This window comes from Papilio machaon, chromosome 1 (assembly GCF_912999745.1).
Source record: "Papilio machaon chromosome 1, ilPapMach1.1, whole genome shotgun sequence".
Classification (NCBI taxonomy): domain Eukaryota; kingdom Metazoa; phylum Arthropoda; class Insecta; order Lepidoptera; family Papilionidae; genus Papilio; species Papilio machaon.
In genome coordinates this window covers 368,935-385,541 of record NC_059986.1, presented here as the reverse complement: position 1 = coordinate 385,541, position 16,607 = coordinate 368,935, and the positions used below count along the sequence as shown (strand labels likewise).

General features: G+C 35.6%; 1 protein-coding gene across 1 annotated transcript in view; it reads right to left on the bottom strand.

Moving 5' to 3' along the window:
• The window catches only part of LOC106712749, a 50,450-nt gene that overhangs the window by 10,456 nt on the left and 23,387 nt on the right, over nucleotides 1–16,607 (bottom strand). Inside the window, exons 2-3 of the mRNA XM_045679241.1 lie at nucleotides 9,808–10,031; nucleotides 1,585–1,729 (exon numbers count right to left, since the gene is read on the bottom strand). Of these exons, the coding sequence (XP_045535197.1) occupies nucleotides 1,585–1,729; nucleotides 9,808–10,031 (369 nt within the window). The remainder of the gene's footprint in view (nucleotides 1–1,584; nucleotides 1,730–9,807; nucleotides 10,032–16,607) is intronic.

Sequence of the window (16,607 nt, the reverse complement as noted above, 5' to 3'; positions counted from 1 at the left end):
TTTTTATATATGAAAAGGTGGCAAACGAGTAAACAGTCACCTGAATTCGCCGAAATAGCAACGCGACCGTTGCTCATGAACATCCGCAAATGCAGATGCGTTGCCTACCATTTATCAACGGAGAAGGGGACGCACAGAAAGAGGACATTTCCCCTTCCTATGCGTCCCCTCTTCCGCCCAATCCACTTCCCCTTCTCATACTTTCCTAATAAGAAAAGAATGTGAAGGGTAGGAAGACTAAAATTAGGCCTTCAGCACCACACTCATCAGACGAAACGCGGAATTACTTCCACTTCACGCCTGTGTTCTGTCTGCAATATTGTAACGGCATTTACTGCAATTTTTATTGAAAAAAGAGCACTACGAGATAACTCGTAAGTGGCAACCAGCACAAGAATTTTATTCAGTGACGCCAGCTACGAGTTATCTCGTAGTGGTTTTTTTTCGATAAAATTACTATAAATGCTATTACAATATTGTATTAGTAACTTATACATATATATATTTTGTAAAATTTCATGTATTCTTCAAAATAAAACCTTGGCACCCAGGGCAAGACGCTCTAAATATGTCTGGCAGTCAATGGGTTAAACACGTATTTAATGGCACACGCGTCCTTTACGATTTATTGCCACGATTTATTTGTATGGAGACGGCTTTCCGATGTGATAAATAAGTACATCAAAGCTCACCTACTTTATTACGTCATATTTATTCTAATCAAAGTACTTATGTGTTTATTTTTGATACACAAATATAACAAGACATTACGAAACTTAAAAACTTAAACACAAACTTGTCAAAACATGAAAAAACTCACACTCGAAGAAGTAATGAAAAAAACAAAAGAAAACTCGACTAGATTTAATGATAAATATTTCACTGGTGGCGCCATCTATTACACACTGAACTGCGCTTAAACAGGAACATGGACCCCCGATGGGTCCGAAACTAGTCGGTGCCGTCACCGGACGATCACACGTGAGTTAAGCCGTTTCTTAATTAATTAATTATGATGTCTCACGAAAGTTTAAACAATTTAATGCGCTTAAACAGTATGTAATTTTGAATCATCTAAAAAATATTACAGTATCAGAAAATACTAGAGGGTTTCTTGTGGGCTTATTTTAGTAATGGTTTTTTTATTTTCCCAACTAGAACGAGTACCTTATCATGATTACAAGGCATTGTTATAAAAGTATATTGCACTTTTTCTTTATCAGATCTTGTACTACATGTATTATTTGCATTGATATTCACTTATCACGCACAAAATTAACCTAATATTAAAACAATAATTAAGATTGATGACATTTATAACGTCTTTATATACATGACTTGATAAATAAATTAATATTGTTTTTCGGATGAATTTTAAACATACGTAAAAACCAATTTAAATTAATATTACGCATTCTAAAAACAGAGTCCATTGTATTTTAAATTTATCTAAGTTAACACCACGTAAAATTAATTTCTCACTCCCTTTTCTCGCACAAAAGACAGAAAGAGAGTTTGGAAAAATGTAAGGTCAAAAAATTACGTATGACCATATAAGACGTGAATATCAGATGTGAGACTTACTGGGGTCCTTAACGGCGGTGATGACTAGCTTGAAGCCGTTGGCGTCAGTACCCCAGTTGTCGGTGACGTACTTGAGGGTAACGAAGTTGCTGCGTGTGAACAGCGCCCCCACTTGCTGCTTCGTGTTGCGACACGACAGGTCCGCCTGCAACACACAAATAATACTAACTCATGATGAATCAATGTAAGAACGGGTAGGGGTTACAGGATCGTTGGTGTCTCATGTAGGAGGCGCAGTTATCGGCCCTTATTACGCTATTAAAGGAAATCTAGAATTTTATATTAGTTAAGTAAAAGTTCCAAAACAATGACTGCTTTATAATAAAGTCACATGTTGTATAGGTTTGACTCAATTGATAAAGAATGTAGTTTCATAATTAGATTAGATGAGATATAATAATAGTAACATTAACATGTTTGCTTTGCATTTGAGACGCGAGCGTCAAAGTTATCTCGTTATTTATCATGTTATATCGTGTATGAAGACGAAAGACGTGTGGGAATCGTCAGCCGGCACGCGGCAAGCGGCGCGGCTCGAAGCTTAATGAAACACCAACAAGGAACTAACGACACAGTCTAGTTGAATTCTTAGAGGCCTCCCCCGCGTTTTACCAGCATCCTAATGAAATAGCTCTGCTCTGATATTACTGCTGAGCTGATAATAATCGAGCGCTCAGTCGACATCCCGCACTCTGTGAGCTTCTTAATTAACTAATGAATTGCTCCAGTTAGCTAAGATGTGCTCAGATTACTTTCTTAACTTAAAGTGTTCATTATGTTTCATCCAACTAAATCAAATAAAGTGAACATTGCGAACGTGAGTAAAAAGTTATTTTGTTTGCCGAAACAATCCAAAAATAATATAAATCATATACACGTAATTCTTCAATGTTAAAAAATAAATGACTTAAACGCCTTTCGTTACATTTTATCAAATTTTTGAAGCGAACTACAAAACTCCGAGTACAAAGTGAACCGTTTTGCGAGTGCTTTAATATAATATCGACAAAAACACGTAGCTCCAGTATATAATGACATCTAATAGAGTGGAGGCGCGTGCGGGCCCCGACCTAAGCGCCCGACATCACGTGCGGCCCGCGAGCTAAGCGCCCAGGCGCCAGCAATATTTTCTTCATCGAAGGAGGCTTAGTGGAGCTATGGCTGCGGTCTATCGTATCATTTTTCACGGCGACGTGACGGAGAGCTTTCAGAGGACGCCCCCTACGTCACCCGATATCTCGACTCCTCCCCAACTCCGGGAAGGGGGAGACTTGCATGAAAGGCATTGCACCGGACTTTTGCACTTCTTATTCTGCTTCTTTATGTAAAGTTTAATAAAGGACGACCTCCGGGTTGATATTAAAATTCCTCTCAATGCAATTTTTCAGATTACAGATAGCGCCAGTATGCACGGCGAGCGACGCCACCGCGCAGCCACCGCTGCGAGCCAATGCAGGTATAGAATGAAAATTTTATTTATCGATGTCCTCGAATACAATGGCTATAAAGAAATAGATATTGGAAAAATGTAAAACGGGAACGTTTTACAGGAACGAGCATTTTGATAGAGCCTTATATAAAAGTATTTATTTAATAGTTTCAATTCAAATGTACCTATAAATATTGATTCTTAACAGATTAAATAAGGAAAAGCTATAGATGAAAATACTTAGTACGCTTTTGACGATTGAATTTATGGACATTTCCATCAGAAGATTATAAAGAAGTGTTCTGCCAACGCAAAAGCACTTCTTTCAAAACCTTAGAATTTTTTTTCTTTTTAGTTGGAAAATATTTTACCTAAGTGGCTGTTTTGATCTATTAAATTAAACAATAGTTATTTAAATCGAAAAACGAGAAAATATTAATCTCGGAATGATGTTTGGTTTAACAAGAGAAATTAATAAAATGAAACGTAAATAAAAGGTGTTATGAGAGTCGGTGAATTTTAATTGGAGCGGATTATATCGACGATACAATGAGAGCTATTGAATTCCATTAATCGCCTTACTTATTTTACGTTATTCACATTAAAAAATGTTATTGTAGTAAAAAAATAAAAACTTTGTTTTGCTATGAATTTAAAGTTGTAAAACTACATAAACATTCTGTATTCCTAACCAAATACTTTACAAGAGTACCTGCTGTATGACTGAGCCTACAGTATGACAGTAGTAAGTTTTTAAGCCAAAAAAAATCTTAATATATAAAACAAAATCACAAGAATTATTCTGTCGACAGTTTTATGATTCAAACGTTCATAGTGATCGCTGTTTAAGATTCAAGACGTGTCACTATCGTGGTGTCAGCCCCTACATCATGATAACTTATAACAGACTCCCAGTCACGCGCCGGTCCTGACCGACGTCCGCTACGACTTCACACCACTAACTTGTCAAACTTATTCCGGCCTTGTACAAGTGGACTTTTAAATTCGACACACGAGTTCATTAAACATATTTTTCTCAGTCTTTTTCTCTTCTTTTTATTGTTAGTCTTGTTTCTATGTTACCCCTTTTCGTTGTGTTTTTTGTTAATGTTCAACACAACTTTAATTTTGAATCTCAAACCTATTGCCAACCTAACAACTCAAAATTAACCTTTTCTTTTCCATTTATTACTACTAAAGAAACTTGAATAAGTAAATGCCAAAAGAAACCCAAAAAAGTACAGCTACAAAGTACATATACATTATATAACTTCAAACTTTCGTGGTTTTTACTAATATACTGTTCGTAAGAAACGTGATTCTTACCACGATTAGGCTGTTTGAGCTCCCGATATTTCGGCACAGTTGCATGCGCCATGTTTACGGGTTGACTCAACTCCCGTTTCTTTCGAACAGTATATATACATTGTTCATTTTCTTAACAAAATCGCCCAACGGATTATATTAAGAATTAAACTCTGAGTGAAATATTTGCACCCACTTATACATAGGTAGCAGATAATATGCTTATGATATTGACCGTAAGTTCTGTTGCAAATCAAGCAAAACTTGTGGTAAACAATCAAAGCGTACCACCAGGATGACTGATGTGAAGTTAGTAACAAAAGTTGTTAGGCGGGTACTGTTGATTGTCACAAGCTTTGTGCGGTGTGAACATAGTTGTGGATACTTCACATCGCACGTGGACAAACTTTACCCTTTGTCTACGTAATGAATTCTCAACATTGTTTTAGTTTCGCTAAACTATAAAACTATTGTGGCGTGTATATACAGGATGCTCGGTGAAATCTCCTTTGCTGTATACCGAAACGAAATAAGCATGGAGTATTGTAGTGACCGAAATGCAGTAGAAAGGCTATTTAATATTAACAATAATTGAGAAAGTCTGGACTGTTAAGCAAATTTACATCCTTACCAATATCGTAAAAATCAAGTAAGTTTTGTAATCAAAAAACTCAAAAACTACACGATAAATTAAAAAAATCTAGCGCTATTAGAAATCTACATTATCACTGAGTAACTTATACTATATTTGGTACATTTTTTTTTCAATTCCGCACGGATTAAGTCGCAAGCAAATGCTGTTTATAAATATAATAGACTTGCTTCCTAAATTGCATTTCTAATTACCTTGTACACACATAACTTGAATCAAAGATTCATAAGTTTAGATTAAAGCAAAGCTAGATAGTTTCGTATCGATGAAAATTTCCATTGGATCATGTAATCAAAGTTGGTAGTTGTTAGGACGGTGCTGGACACAGGCAGCACATGATCCTGTAACCCGGACATAGCTGTTAATTGACTCGCTAACTGCTCTGAGCCGGCGACAGGAGACTGATATTACGAGACACTGTTAAGTGGCATACTGTGTAATCTGTTAAGATATTGACGCTGTATTGAACCTCCAGTATCAGGAGAAATGGACTATACTCGTCTGAGAACACTGCTTAGGATTGAACTTGTCTTGAGTAGCATTAATTAACAAAAAGCAAAGATTTGTTAAATGAAAAATCGGATATAAAATATTAAATTAAAAGCACAAAAAGGAAGCACAATGTTATGTAGTAGAGAAAATACATAAACTGAAATTTCGACACAAATGTTAAATATTTAACATCAAAGCATAACTCAGCAACATTATCCTTTATTTTGTTAGAGTCCTGTGTGCAGTCTTGATATAAACTAACCCGAGGCTGGCGTTCCAGAATGTCTCCTTACTTAACCTTTGAAGTTAAGTAGAAAGGTAAATGTCAGAAAACTAAACATAACAAAAACTAAATTAAACATAGCAAAATGTCTATGTGCATTGCGTAACTATGGGTCGTACAGTCGTGGTTTCTCCTCCTTTCTCTTCTTTTTTCCTTCTAAACAATTTATCTAATTGAATATTGAATTTATTACAATTATTAATGAAAATGATGTATTTCTCTTATTGGTTGTGGCAACACAGCCTATGAAAGCTTGTCGTGTTTGTCCTATACAATATGCGAAGCACGGTTATTATTTAACGGGAACAATGATGCAATTTACTTTGTACAACGTTTAACTAAAATTAACATTATAAACGCAATTGTTCGGCCGAACGCTCGACTAAACGCCCGCCGCTCACCGCTCACCGCTCACCGCTCACCGCTCACCGCTCACCGCTCACCGCTCACCGCTCACCGCTCACCGCTCACCGCTCACCGCTCACCGCTCACCGCAGCGTCATTTCATAATTACACATGGTTAAAATTAACGACTATAATCAATGTATCGATTGTTAAACAGATTCAAATTATTGTGAATTCAGTAACCAAATATTTATTTTTGCCTTTAAACCGATCAAATTGTTTTAATAAAGGTGCGTCGGTGGTTCAGGTGTTAAGCACTTAACTTGCAATCTGCAGGTCCCGGGTTCGAATTCCGCCATGTACCAATGTGTTTTTCGATTCTCGATTTACATATGTACATTTATCGTGTACCTTATCCTTATCCTTATCCAACCTGCACATATCTGAGAAGAAATTCAACGATCTGTGTGTAGTCAACTAATCCGCACTGGGCCAACGTGGTTGACTATGGCCTAGTCACCCCTATCTTAGGATAGCCTCTCGGTGGTGACGTAAAGCTGATGATGATGGTAACGTAAACACTTTCGATTTGATTAAAATTTCATTCCCATATTGCGTCTAAATAAGGGTATTATGGTGACTGATTTTCTAAAGTTATTCAATGTTTTGACCATAAATATTAAAGATAGAAAGGTCAACAGATCATCAATAACAGCAAAGAGGATTTGCTTCTCTTAGATGAGATATAAAATTAAAGCAATAATTATCGTCTAAACTAAACTAATAGAAATTCATAACGTTACAACAAATTTTTACTTCTCACGAGCTTTTACTGTATTCATATTACAATTACATCATTTATTGGTGACAGAGTTATTGATCAAAGCTTTATCCGATTTTGTATGATCAATAAGCGACCAAAATTTTTTACCTTTATTTAAAAATATATATAACGTATTGAAATAAAAAAATATAAAGGATTGCTAAGAGTAAAGGTGAGAATTATGGACAGTAATGAAAATTTGAACTTTGGTGCGAAAATTAAATACAAAGATTTTGCAAAGTAAGAACAGTAGGAGATCTCAGACGGCTCGCTGCGACAAGTGCCCACTTAACAATTAAAATACTTTAATTTGTCGATTCAAGTTGCCGAGGAGCTCGAAATGTCGAGGAGCTCGAGTTGCCAAGGTTTCTTAGTTGCTGCTCGCTCTTGTCTCGCGAACTTTAGTGAAACGATCCGCCGGTTACACTGCCGACTCATTCTTAGCGCCAATCTGAATTGTTACTTTAAATTAGAGAAAACTTCGACGTCCCCGGGACCGTAACAGATAAAGGAAAAGATTCTAAAACATTCCAATTTCACGGAAATCTTTTATTCGTTTTAAACTTCTTAATTTATTTGTTTTAACTCAAAGATATCTGTGATTTAAACTGAATTTAGCTGAAACCCAAGCTTTTAGTTTACTTCTCATTAAGATTAGCGATAATTGGTGGAGGAACACGTTGGGGCAAGGAAATGGGGGCGAATATGTTAATATTATGATGTATCCGTATTCATTCAAATTCAATACAAGTTTTGCTAAGCTTTAAAAGCAATTTCTCGTATGTAATTGTCTTGCGATTGTCGGTATCTGAATACGGCCACAACTTAATAGGAAAGTGTTTGTGAAACAAACATTTCTTAAAAAGATACTTTTTGCTGAAACATTTTGTAAATTTTCTCGAACTTTTATAATTTAGAAATTACTAAAAAACTGCATCAATTCGTAAGAAATGTGATTAGAATCACCTGTCCATTAATATAGCAATCCGAGAGTCTCCACCGCCGAAAAACATGTTGAAAAACATAATTTCTTCACTAAAAAAAAATCATAACGTTCCCGTGAATTGTTGAACGCAAAAAGTGACGTAAAACCCGCAAATCCGGAATACGATCGTGACATCGTCGACACGGCATCGAACTGTTCCTACACTTTCTATACAATTGGACCAATTCAAAACAGTACAATTGTGCAGAATAGTATAGATTTTACGATATAGAAAGTCCTACGTAATCGTAACATTATTATATTTTAAATTGTAAACTAAACGCTACAGACGTCATACAATAATAACAGTTCGATAAAGATAAGGTACTATTTTGATAAAGATATAGTGGTTTAACAACACAACATGTTGATATTGATTGTAATGTAATTTAAGAATGTATGATCTACTCTACATGGATTTTTAAAGACGTTATAAATCGTTAGAAAATGTAAGGAACTTATTTGTAAGCTGCCTTTGTAATACCAAAAGCGGGTGGTCGCTTTTTACAGCCCCCCCCCCTCCCGGTAGGGCAGGGCAATCGCCGTAATAAGCCTATACGGTTCACTGCGCGCGGCCCGGACCGCGTTCCGCCTCAGCTTGTCTAATTGTGTGTATTTAGGATATGGAAATATAAATAAAGGCACACCGCAAAAGAAAACTACTTAGAGTCCCATAGGTATTTAGCGGAGCCCCGAAACGGAGGTAACAGGAGGTCCTTTGTTCAAAGGACAGTCACGAGCGCAAAGTTGTCGGATTTAAATTTAAAATGCGCAAAGTTGCGTCCCTCACTGTGTGTTAATTATTTAGCGAGCGACCGCGACACCTGTGCTCCCCTGCCTTTGTCTCTTGTCTTCTCTATCAACGCTTTCATGCTGAATTAAATATTTCTTATTCAACAATTTCTTGCCCCAACCTTTTGTACTCTGGATAATTAACTTAAACCACAACTTAGAGTAATTCAATATTTACAAGATAAAATATAAAGCAAAGGATTTAAACTTGGGGGCTTATATTTTCAGGTACGTGAGTAAATTTAAGTAATATTGAAAGGAGAAGTGGACTGATTGGCGACGGACTTTAAGTTGTTAATCGCCTTAGAGAATAACTGCGGTTAGTGAGTCAATGAAACAAGATTACTTTACTAGATTACTCAAAAAGTGTTAAATATCACACGTAACAAATGTGATTAAAATACAATATTAGATTTTCACGTCGCAATTATGATGGTCAGATGCAAGTTACCGCATCTAAAAGACCTAGTATAAAATCACCAGACGACGCAATTAAGTAAAATGTTAAGAGCGCTTAAACCATTGAATGGCTACCGCACCGAGTTGACTAAACGCTGTTCTCAAAAGTCAGTTGTAATTGAACCAGGGCGGGCATTCCTCGCAGTCTCATTAGCATACCATCGCAGAGGGTCTTTACACAAACTAACGAGCCGCCGCGCCCGCAGCGATCGGGAACAATCAGGGATAATCGGCCGTCTCCACGATAATTGCCGCTCACGACTTCTTGGAATGTCTCCAAATTGAAAATAATATCGATGGAATCCTCGCTAATATCAATTCAAAATTATTTAACTCCTCGCTTCAGCACTCCGGGCGCAGACGTCGCGGACCTCGTGGACCTATCTGGGGACATAATTGAAATGTCATCGGGCTCTATCGCAGAGTCCACAACTTATGGGGCTTTAGATTCCGTTATGTCTGACTGAAACTTTTATTGCAATGCATTTTCTTACGGAAGTTCAATTTCAGGAGCATTGGTTTTAAATTTCACAGTGGACATAGTTACTTATTTAGTGAGTAATTGTAAAAATTTTTATTGCATTATGTTGATGCAACCATAAATTGAGTATTAATTTATTGACATCTACCCTATAATTTTTTTACAGTTATGACAGACCTTAGGTGGTGCGGTGGCGTGCGCGCCGTCGTAGACGTAGAGGTGGTCGTTGCAGTCGAGCTGCAGCATATCGAAGTGCAACATGAAGCGCTGCAGGATGCTGTGCGTCTGGAAAGTGACGGTGCAGTCGAGGTTGCGCTCGTTTCGCGACCACAGCACGCCTCCATCCAGCTTGCGGTACTGCCGCTGGAGGAAGTGGTCCTTGCACAACGAGTCCATATAATCTGTAGACAAACAGAAATATATTTTTAAAATAATTATTGATAAAACAAATTTGCATGACAGTCCTACAGATATTTGTGCTATCCTATCCTCTTAAGTAAACCATCAATAAAAGGAAATTTCATAACTTTCTACTGCATATTTCAGTCAGATTTTAATTCATTTAAATTTTCTCATCGTCCCAGATCAACTGGGCTACAATACTATTTCTGATAAAAGCTGATATCAGTTATCTGGTTGCGTTTATCTGATCGTACGTAAACGCACTCGGGCAGTGTGATCAAGACACAAGCTCGCCTCCACGCAGGCGACGGTGAAAGTTTTTTTTATAATGATTAATATACTCTAGTTTAGTGTTTCATCTGTGGTCGCGATGTAAGTAAATGTTAATCCATTATTCCGAAAATATAAACAATAGTTTATCACAATCAGAATATAGTGACATCATTGCCCTTTAAGTAATAAACCCATCCCATAACTCATTCACTATGGTCTGATTAATGCATAATCTTTATTAGTTTCTCTTATCTTTTTTCAACTCCTCCCGCTTCACCCGTTCCTTTATTTAGGATAGGCTTGAGCCCCTCGCTGGGGACATACATGAACAAAAATCGACAAGTAAAAAGAAAAACGAAATAATAATAGAGGTTTTCAATTTTCAAGAAGTATTAATAAAATTTGGCGATTTCTATTCCAGGAGCTCCTGTAGCGTCTTCTCATTCTTCACTCTGATACTTCTCCTGACAAGCACGTCGTCTGCACCAACTCCTCGCATCCTAAGTACGCTGGTGACAGGGGAGACGACCGGCCTGGAGGTTCCGCGAGATCTCCTGGCCGGTATAGGTGCGGGAAAGGGAGCCATTCAGATAGTTGTTAACGTTCACACAGACAGTCAGGGAAATATTGAAGTGTTCACAAATTGAAACAAACATGAAGTGGTAATTAAGAAACAAGATTTATTGTAGCCAAAGACAGATGCTCGTAATTTGGATGAACAACTCTTTTCCGGTGAAGTTAATATTGATATCATTCTCGTTATATGCCATACTTCTTGTTTATAGCTATTGTAGAAGCTAGACATTTTTAAATAAGATGATATATAAAATGTGTGATCTCTACCAAACCGAAACGTCTAACTCTAGAATCAAATAATCTCTAGAAACGATATTCATATTACATTACCAAAATATTCATCATTTTCAAATGACAAGCTTCGGAATTTCCTTCAAAAGGGATATTGAATATCAATTGATGATGACAATTGAAGCGTCACATTATAACATCAAATAATGTCGTATCATCTCGCATATCGAGTCGCCCACAAGTCAGCAGGAAGGGAAGGGAAAGGAAAGGAATGTGTGACACTAATATTCGTCAAATTTGAACGTTAATGTGTGTGCCCGGAATCGTCTCACGTTCCGCCTCTCAGAGATATGAGGGGCTTATCGTATCGGCGCAAAGAAATCGCGATAAAGGGAGAATTTCTATGTAGAGTGCGACCGGGACGTATTTATTGCCCGCGACTCGCACGCCCGCGGAATACTTACAAACATATTGACATCTCGATATAAGTTCTATAGGTGTTTTGTATTATGAGTCTTCGGTATTGGTATGAAATAGGTCATGATCGAAGGAAGTGAAAAATTATAGATGGTTTTATTAACTACGTGAATTTGTTTACCGCGATGTTTTGAGTCTTTGTGAAACTTTTATATTCAAGAAACAAGAGCAATACAATCTTTAAATAAGTTGAAGATTGTAATTTAGTATTGTATTGTCTTATTAGTAGTAGTAGTAATTTAGTAATCACTCGTATAATGAGTACGGTTCAGTCTTACTCAATACGAATAACAGTAAATCTTACTAATATTATAAACTAGCTTTTACCCGCGACTCCGTCCGCGCGGAAAAAAAAATAGAAAACGGGGTAAAAAATATCCTATGTCCGTTTCCTGGTTCTAAGCTACTTGCCCACCAATTTTCAGTCAAATCGATTCAGCCGTTCTTGAGTTATAAATAGTGTAACTAACACGACTTTCTTTTATATATATAGATGAGAAAGTTTGGATGGATGGATTATTTGAAGGTATCTTAAGAACGGCTGCTTACACCTCGATGGAATTTGGCATAGATGTAGAACATATTCTAGTTCAGTTTTTTTTAATTCCGCGCGGACAGAGTCGCGGGCGACACCTAGTAAATTAATAAATTAAATTAAAACAGTTACTTCCTATTCTGTCTTTGTTAAGAATTTTGTTGAGATATATTATGTTTATATAAATTAAAAAAATTTAAAAACACACCTTAAAAATAAGATTAGAGAAACAATCGAGATAATTTACCTCAAACATTTTGAAGTTAATTTTTATTTCGTATATAATTTTAAACTAATACTTTGTTACCTTTTGTTTTATTTAAAGGAAATATCGTGCCGTTTTAGATAATCACTAAAACAACATTGATATAAATAAAATAGGCTAACATGTACAACTACGCACATTCAAGGAAAGACATTTGTGACGCTTTGTAAAATACCGTATAAGTAGAAATCAAAGCAAACATCCTTGGCTTTGACTTATTGCAATTACTTATTTGTATTTATTAAAATTGGGAAAAAAATTGTATAACTTCATATCAATAGTATGTTAAAATATATGTAATATGTAAATTTATATCTTCTCTACAAAGAGGACGTTTTTTAAAAAAGTACAGAATAAGTTGTGTATTATATAAATAAGTTTTTTACAATGTTAATAAATTATTTTAAAACGACTATCTTGAAATCATATTACTCCCGTATTAAATTAGAACAATTCTACCAGAAAATCATCCAAAGAAAAAAACAAGCAAAGAATTCTCAGTAAAAGGCGTTGATAACATTTTTTTATAAAGACAAAGCGCTGAGAACACAAAAGGAGCGGGTTATATGAAATATTTTTCAGAGCCAAAACACAATGTCTTTTATTATATATCTTTAATCTTTGTAAAGTCTGAGGAATAATTATTAAGCAACCTTTCAAGATCAAAGTAATTGGGAGAAAATGTAAGTAGGATTTATAGCAATATGGAGGTTACCTCATATGACTACATGGTTTTTTTCAAAGGGTAATTCAACAATATAAAATGATCAAGATTTAAGAACTAAGCATTTTTTGTTAGAGCTGACTTATTAAACAGTCATTCTGGTCAGTTTTTTTTTAAAGATTGATGCTCGTAATTTACATTGTTCTTTAGATTTAAAATTACCCATTACATATACATTTTAATGCACTGTCCGAGTTGACACAAATAAAAAAAAACTTCGTTCTAGATTATCTCACAACGTTAATTAAAAACGTTCCGGAATTATTCAAATATAATCTAAGCAGGATTTCATGATCCGCAAATTTTCGAAGTCTGGGGTATCCGCCGTGGCCGCGCCGCTGCGGTGTCAGCAATACTCGCTTATCGCCCTGTGAGAGACGTATCAGCTAAGCCGTCTTTACCAAAACGGATTTGCCAAACAGTTTTTACGATCGAATAAATGTGGGTTTACTTCTTTAATAAAATAAGTACTTATATATGTACATAATCTTTGAATATTATCATTATTATTATAATACATATACTTATATATGTACATAATCTTTGAATACATAGTTGAAATTATTTTAGCCACTTGTATGCATTTGAGAGTATCACAATTTTACCATGCATTAAGTTTATTCGTATTTTGCTATTCATAATTTTAAGGAGTTTTTCAGACATTTTATTTTAATTTAAAAATAACTACAATTTGGGTTTTATATAAAATATAAATAGATGAAATACTAACTCGAAGTCATATCGACGATATTTATTCAACATAACAAGAACGTAAGAGGCAAGTCGAAAACAAAGTTAATGGAATGGGATTTACGAACGAATTTCAAGAAAATAATCTCGATTCGAGACGAAACACGCGGAGAGACGGAAATGAAACGGAGCGAGACAGCTTCGTCGGGTGGCAGTCGTCCCGCTCGGACACACAAAACCCCTCCGGCGACGCTTTACGTGGCCATAGAGCTTGTGACATAAGACACAAGAAGCATGTCACTTAATCCAACTTACAGCGTTAAACGACACTTCCTATTTTTAGATCTCAAAATATGTTTTGCCATTTTATAAAATAAATGAGCTTTAAAATATCACATTATTTTGATTTACCATTCTTTTGTTCTTTAATACTTTTTTTTCTTTGGGATACAAATTGAATGTCCGTTTTTTATAAATCATCTGTGAAAAATTTACTCGTAATAAATAATAGACATATGTACTATGTACATATGTATATTGTATAATGTATATAATATAATAATATGTAATACGTAAGTGGCAATGTTTATCAACTATAATTTTCCATTGGATTTATTCATGATAAAACATAAAGTAAAGGATTAAAAGATTAATTTCAAGAAACACTTCAATCGATGATACAAATCAAGAAAAATAGTTATATCTTATATACCGGTAGATTCATTAAATAATGCAAATTTTGATTAGCAAGAAAAAATAATTTGTCACTTTAAATCTAGTAGAGTATGAAATTGTCACCAATGCGTATTTTCTCTTTGCAGAACAAAAGTATTTTTTTAAAATTATGCTTACTTGAGGATAGTTTACCGATTGCTAGTATAGGATAGGATAGGATAGTTTACTGATAGCTAGTAGCTTTTTTAATATATTTAATGCAACAATTTTGTATTGTAAAAAAAATAAAAATAAATAAATCATCCACTTCCTGGCCCCATATTTAAGCAACGTCTTCCGACTGTGGAGGTCCGCGCATAAAATTTTGGATGGAAATTTCCTTAGTTCAATGACGACCGATGTAATTACATTATTAGACATCCCTCTTTTTCGCTCCATAAAATTGCCATTGCTAAGTTTAATGTGGCAAATTATAGCTTCAAATGGAGTTAGTGAACAGCAATACCCTGAATGTTAAACGATGTACTACAATTTGCAAAACTTGCTACGTCATTTAAGGAATCGCATCAGACATGACATTTACCAAACATAAAGACAAAGATAAAGATTACTTTACTCTCATACGCAATTATCTACTTGCATTTTAAAGGCAAAAAATCGTTATCGCTTTACACACGTTAGTATCTATGTGATGTTCACTGATTCTCAAACTACTACTTGCCCGACGGCTATCCCCGCAATCGCGCGTTTCAAGCAAAATATACGAGCTCCAGTTTAAACGCAATACGATCCGGTCTCCAGGAACACTTTAACATACCATGTTTTTACATTCTGCACAAAATATCTTTAACTTTATCTAACCGAGAATAAAAGCGATAGCATCGTAATTCTTGGAATCTTACATTTATGTATGAAAAACACAAAATCAATGACTTTCTGAACATTGTACAATTAGTTTCAAACGTAGCTAGCCTTTTATTTTATATTTCTGTACAAGAGATAAATCGTGTAACGTATGAACTAATTTAATATTTATCTACTTTGCAATTACAAAACGCCCTTTTCTTTATAAATACCTGTCATACCTATAAGTCATAGTCATTTCCTTGTTTTTTGTTATCCAATATAATGTATAAGCACGTCAAATTTTATTTTTAATTCTCACCTTACATTAATATGAAAGCGCCGTTAAAACAGTGTATTTCAACAATAGGTGTACGTAGAAAATACCTGTAAAACGTACCGTAGCCCACGTTTCCATTATCGAAGTGGCGCCGACACATTAACCTATTTACCGTGTCGCTGACGTGCCGTACGCCACGCACCTTCACAGACAATGTCTCACGTCGAATGGAAAACCCCATTACTTCCTCGTAGACAATTCTTTACACGCGATATCGAGATTCCTATTAATATTTTAAGAGACTTAACGAATGGGGGTAATTGTATTAACCTTAGAAACTAGACCTACAAGTTTGGTAAGATCTTGTTCATATTAATCCAAAAACAGTACAAACTCCTAGTTATAAGAATAAAGCTACTGAACAATACAATGCAATGAAACTGTATTACCATAGGATGTGGTCACGTATCCCGCAGGACTTCCGCTGACGTAATTACCACGTAATAAGTTATTACTGCCGGGTGATAACACGTAATTGTCGTAATAGGCCCCTAAGTTAATAGTAAAACGAAGGTTATAATACGGCTTTCACCCCATTACAGCAATGTTTAACTTAGTTCCTTATTGTGCTTTCAGGACGGTAAATATGAAGCGATAAGAGAAATATGATTCTTACTGAATTTAGTTTCCTCTCATATTTAAAAATAATAAGAGTTCTTTTGTTATTTTAAAAGTAAACTTTGTTTTAAGACCATTTTTGTGTACTTCCGAGGCAGACTGACTAAAGAGAACTGAATAAAATATTTTAAACGTTTATTGTCTGCTTAAAGGAAATATTTACATGAGATCGGTTACACCCACGAGCCATCCTTGAAGAGGGCGAGCCTACGCGATCTCGGGGGAGGCACGGGGAGGGTATCGACCCGATTCACCACTGGGTCGTTCACCCCGCCCCGCGTAGCAATAGCCGTAGCCCATAGCCGGCTCGTAGCGCCGCGTAGCCGCA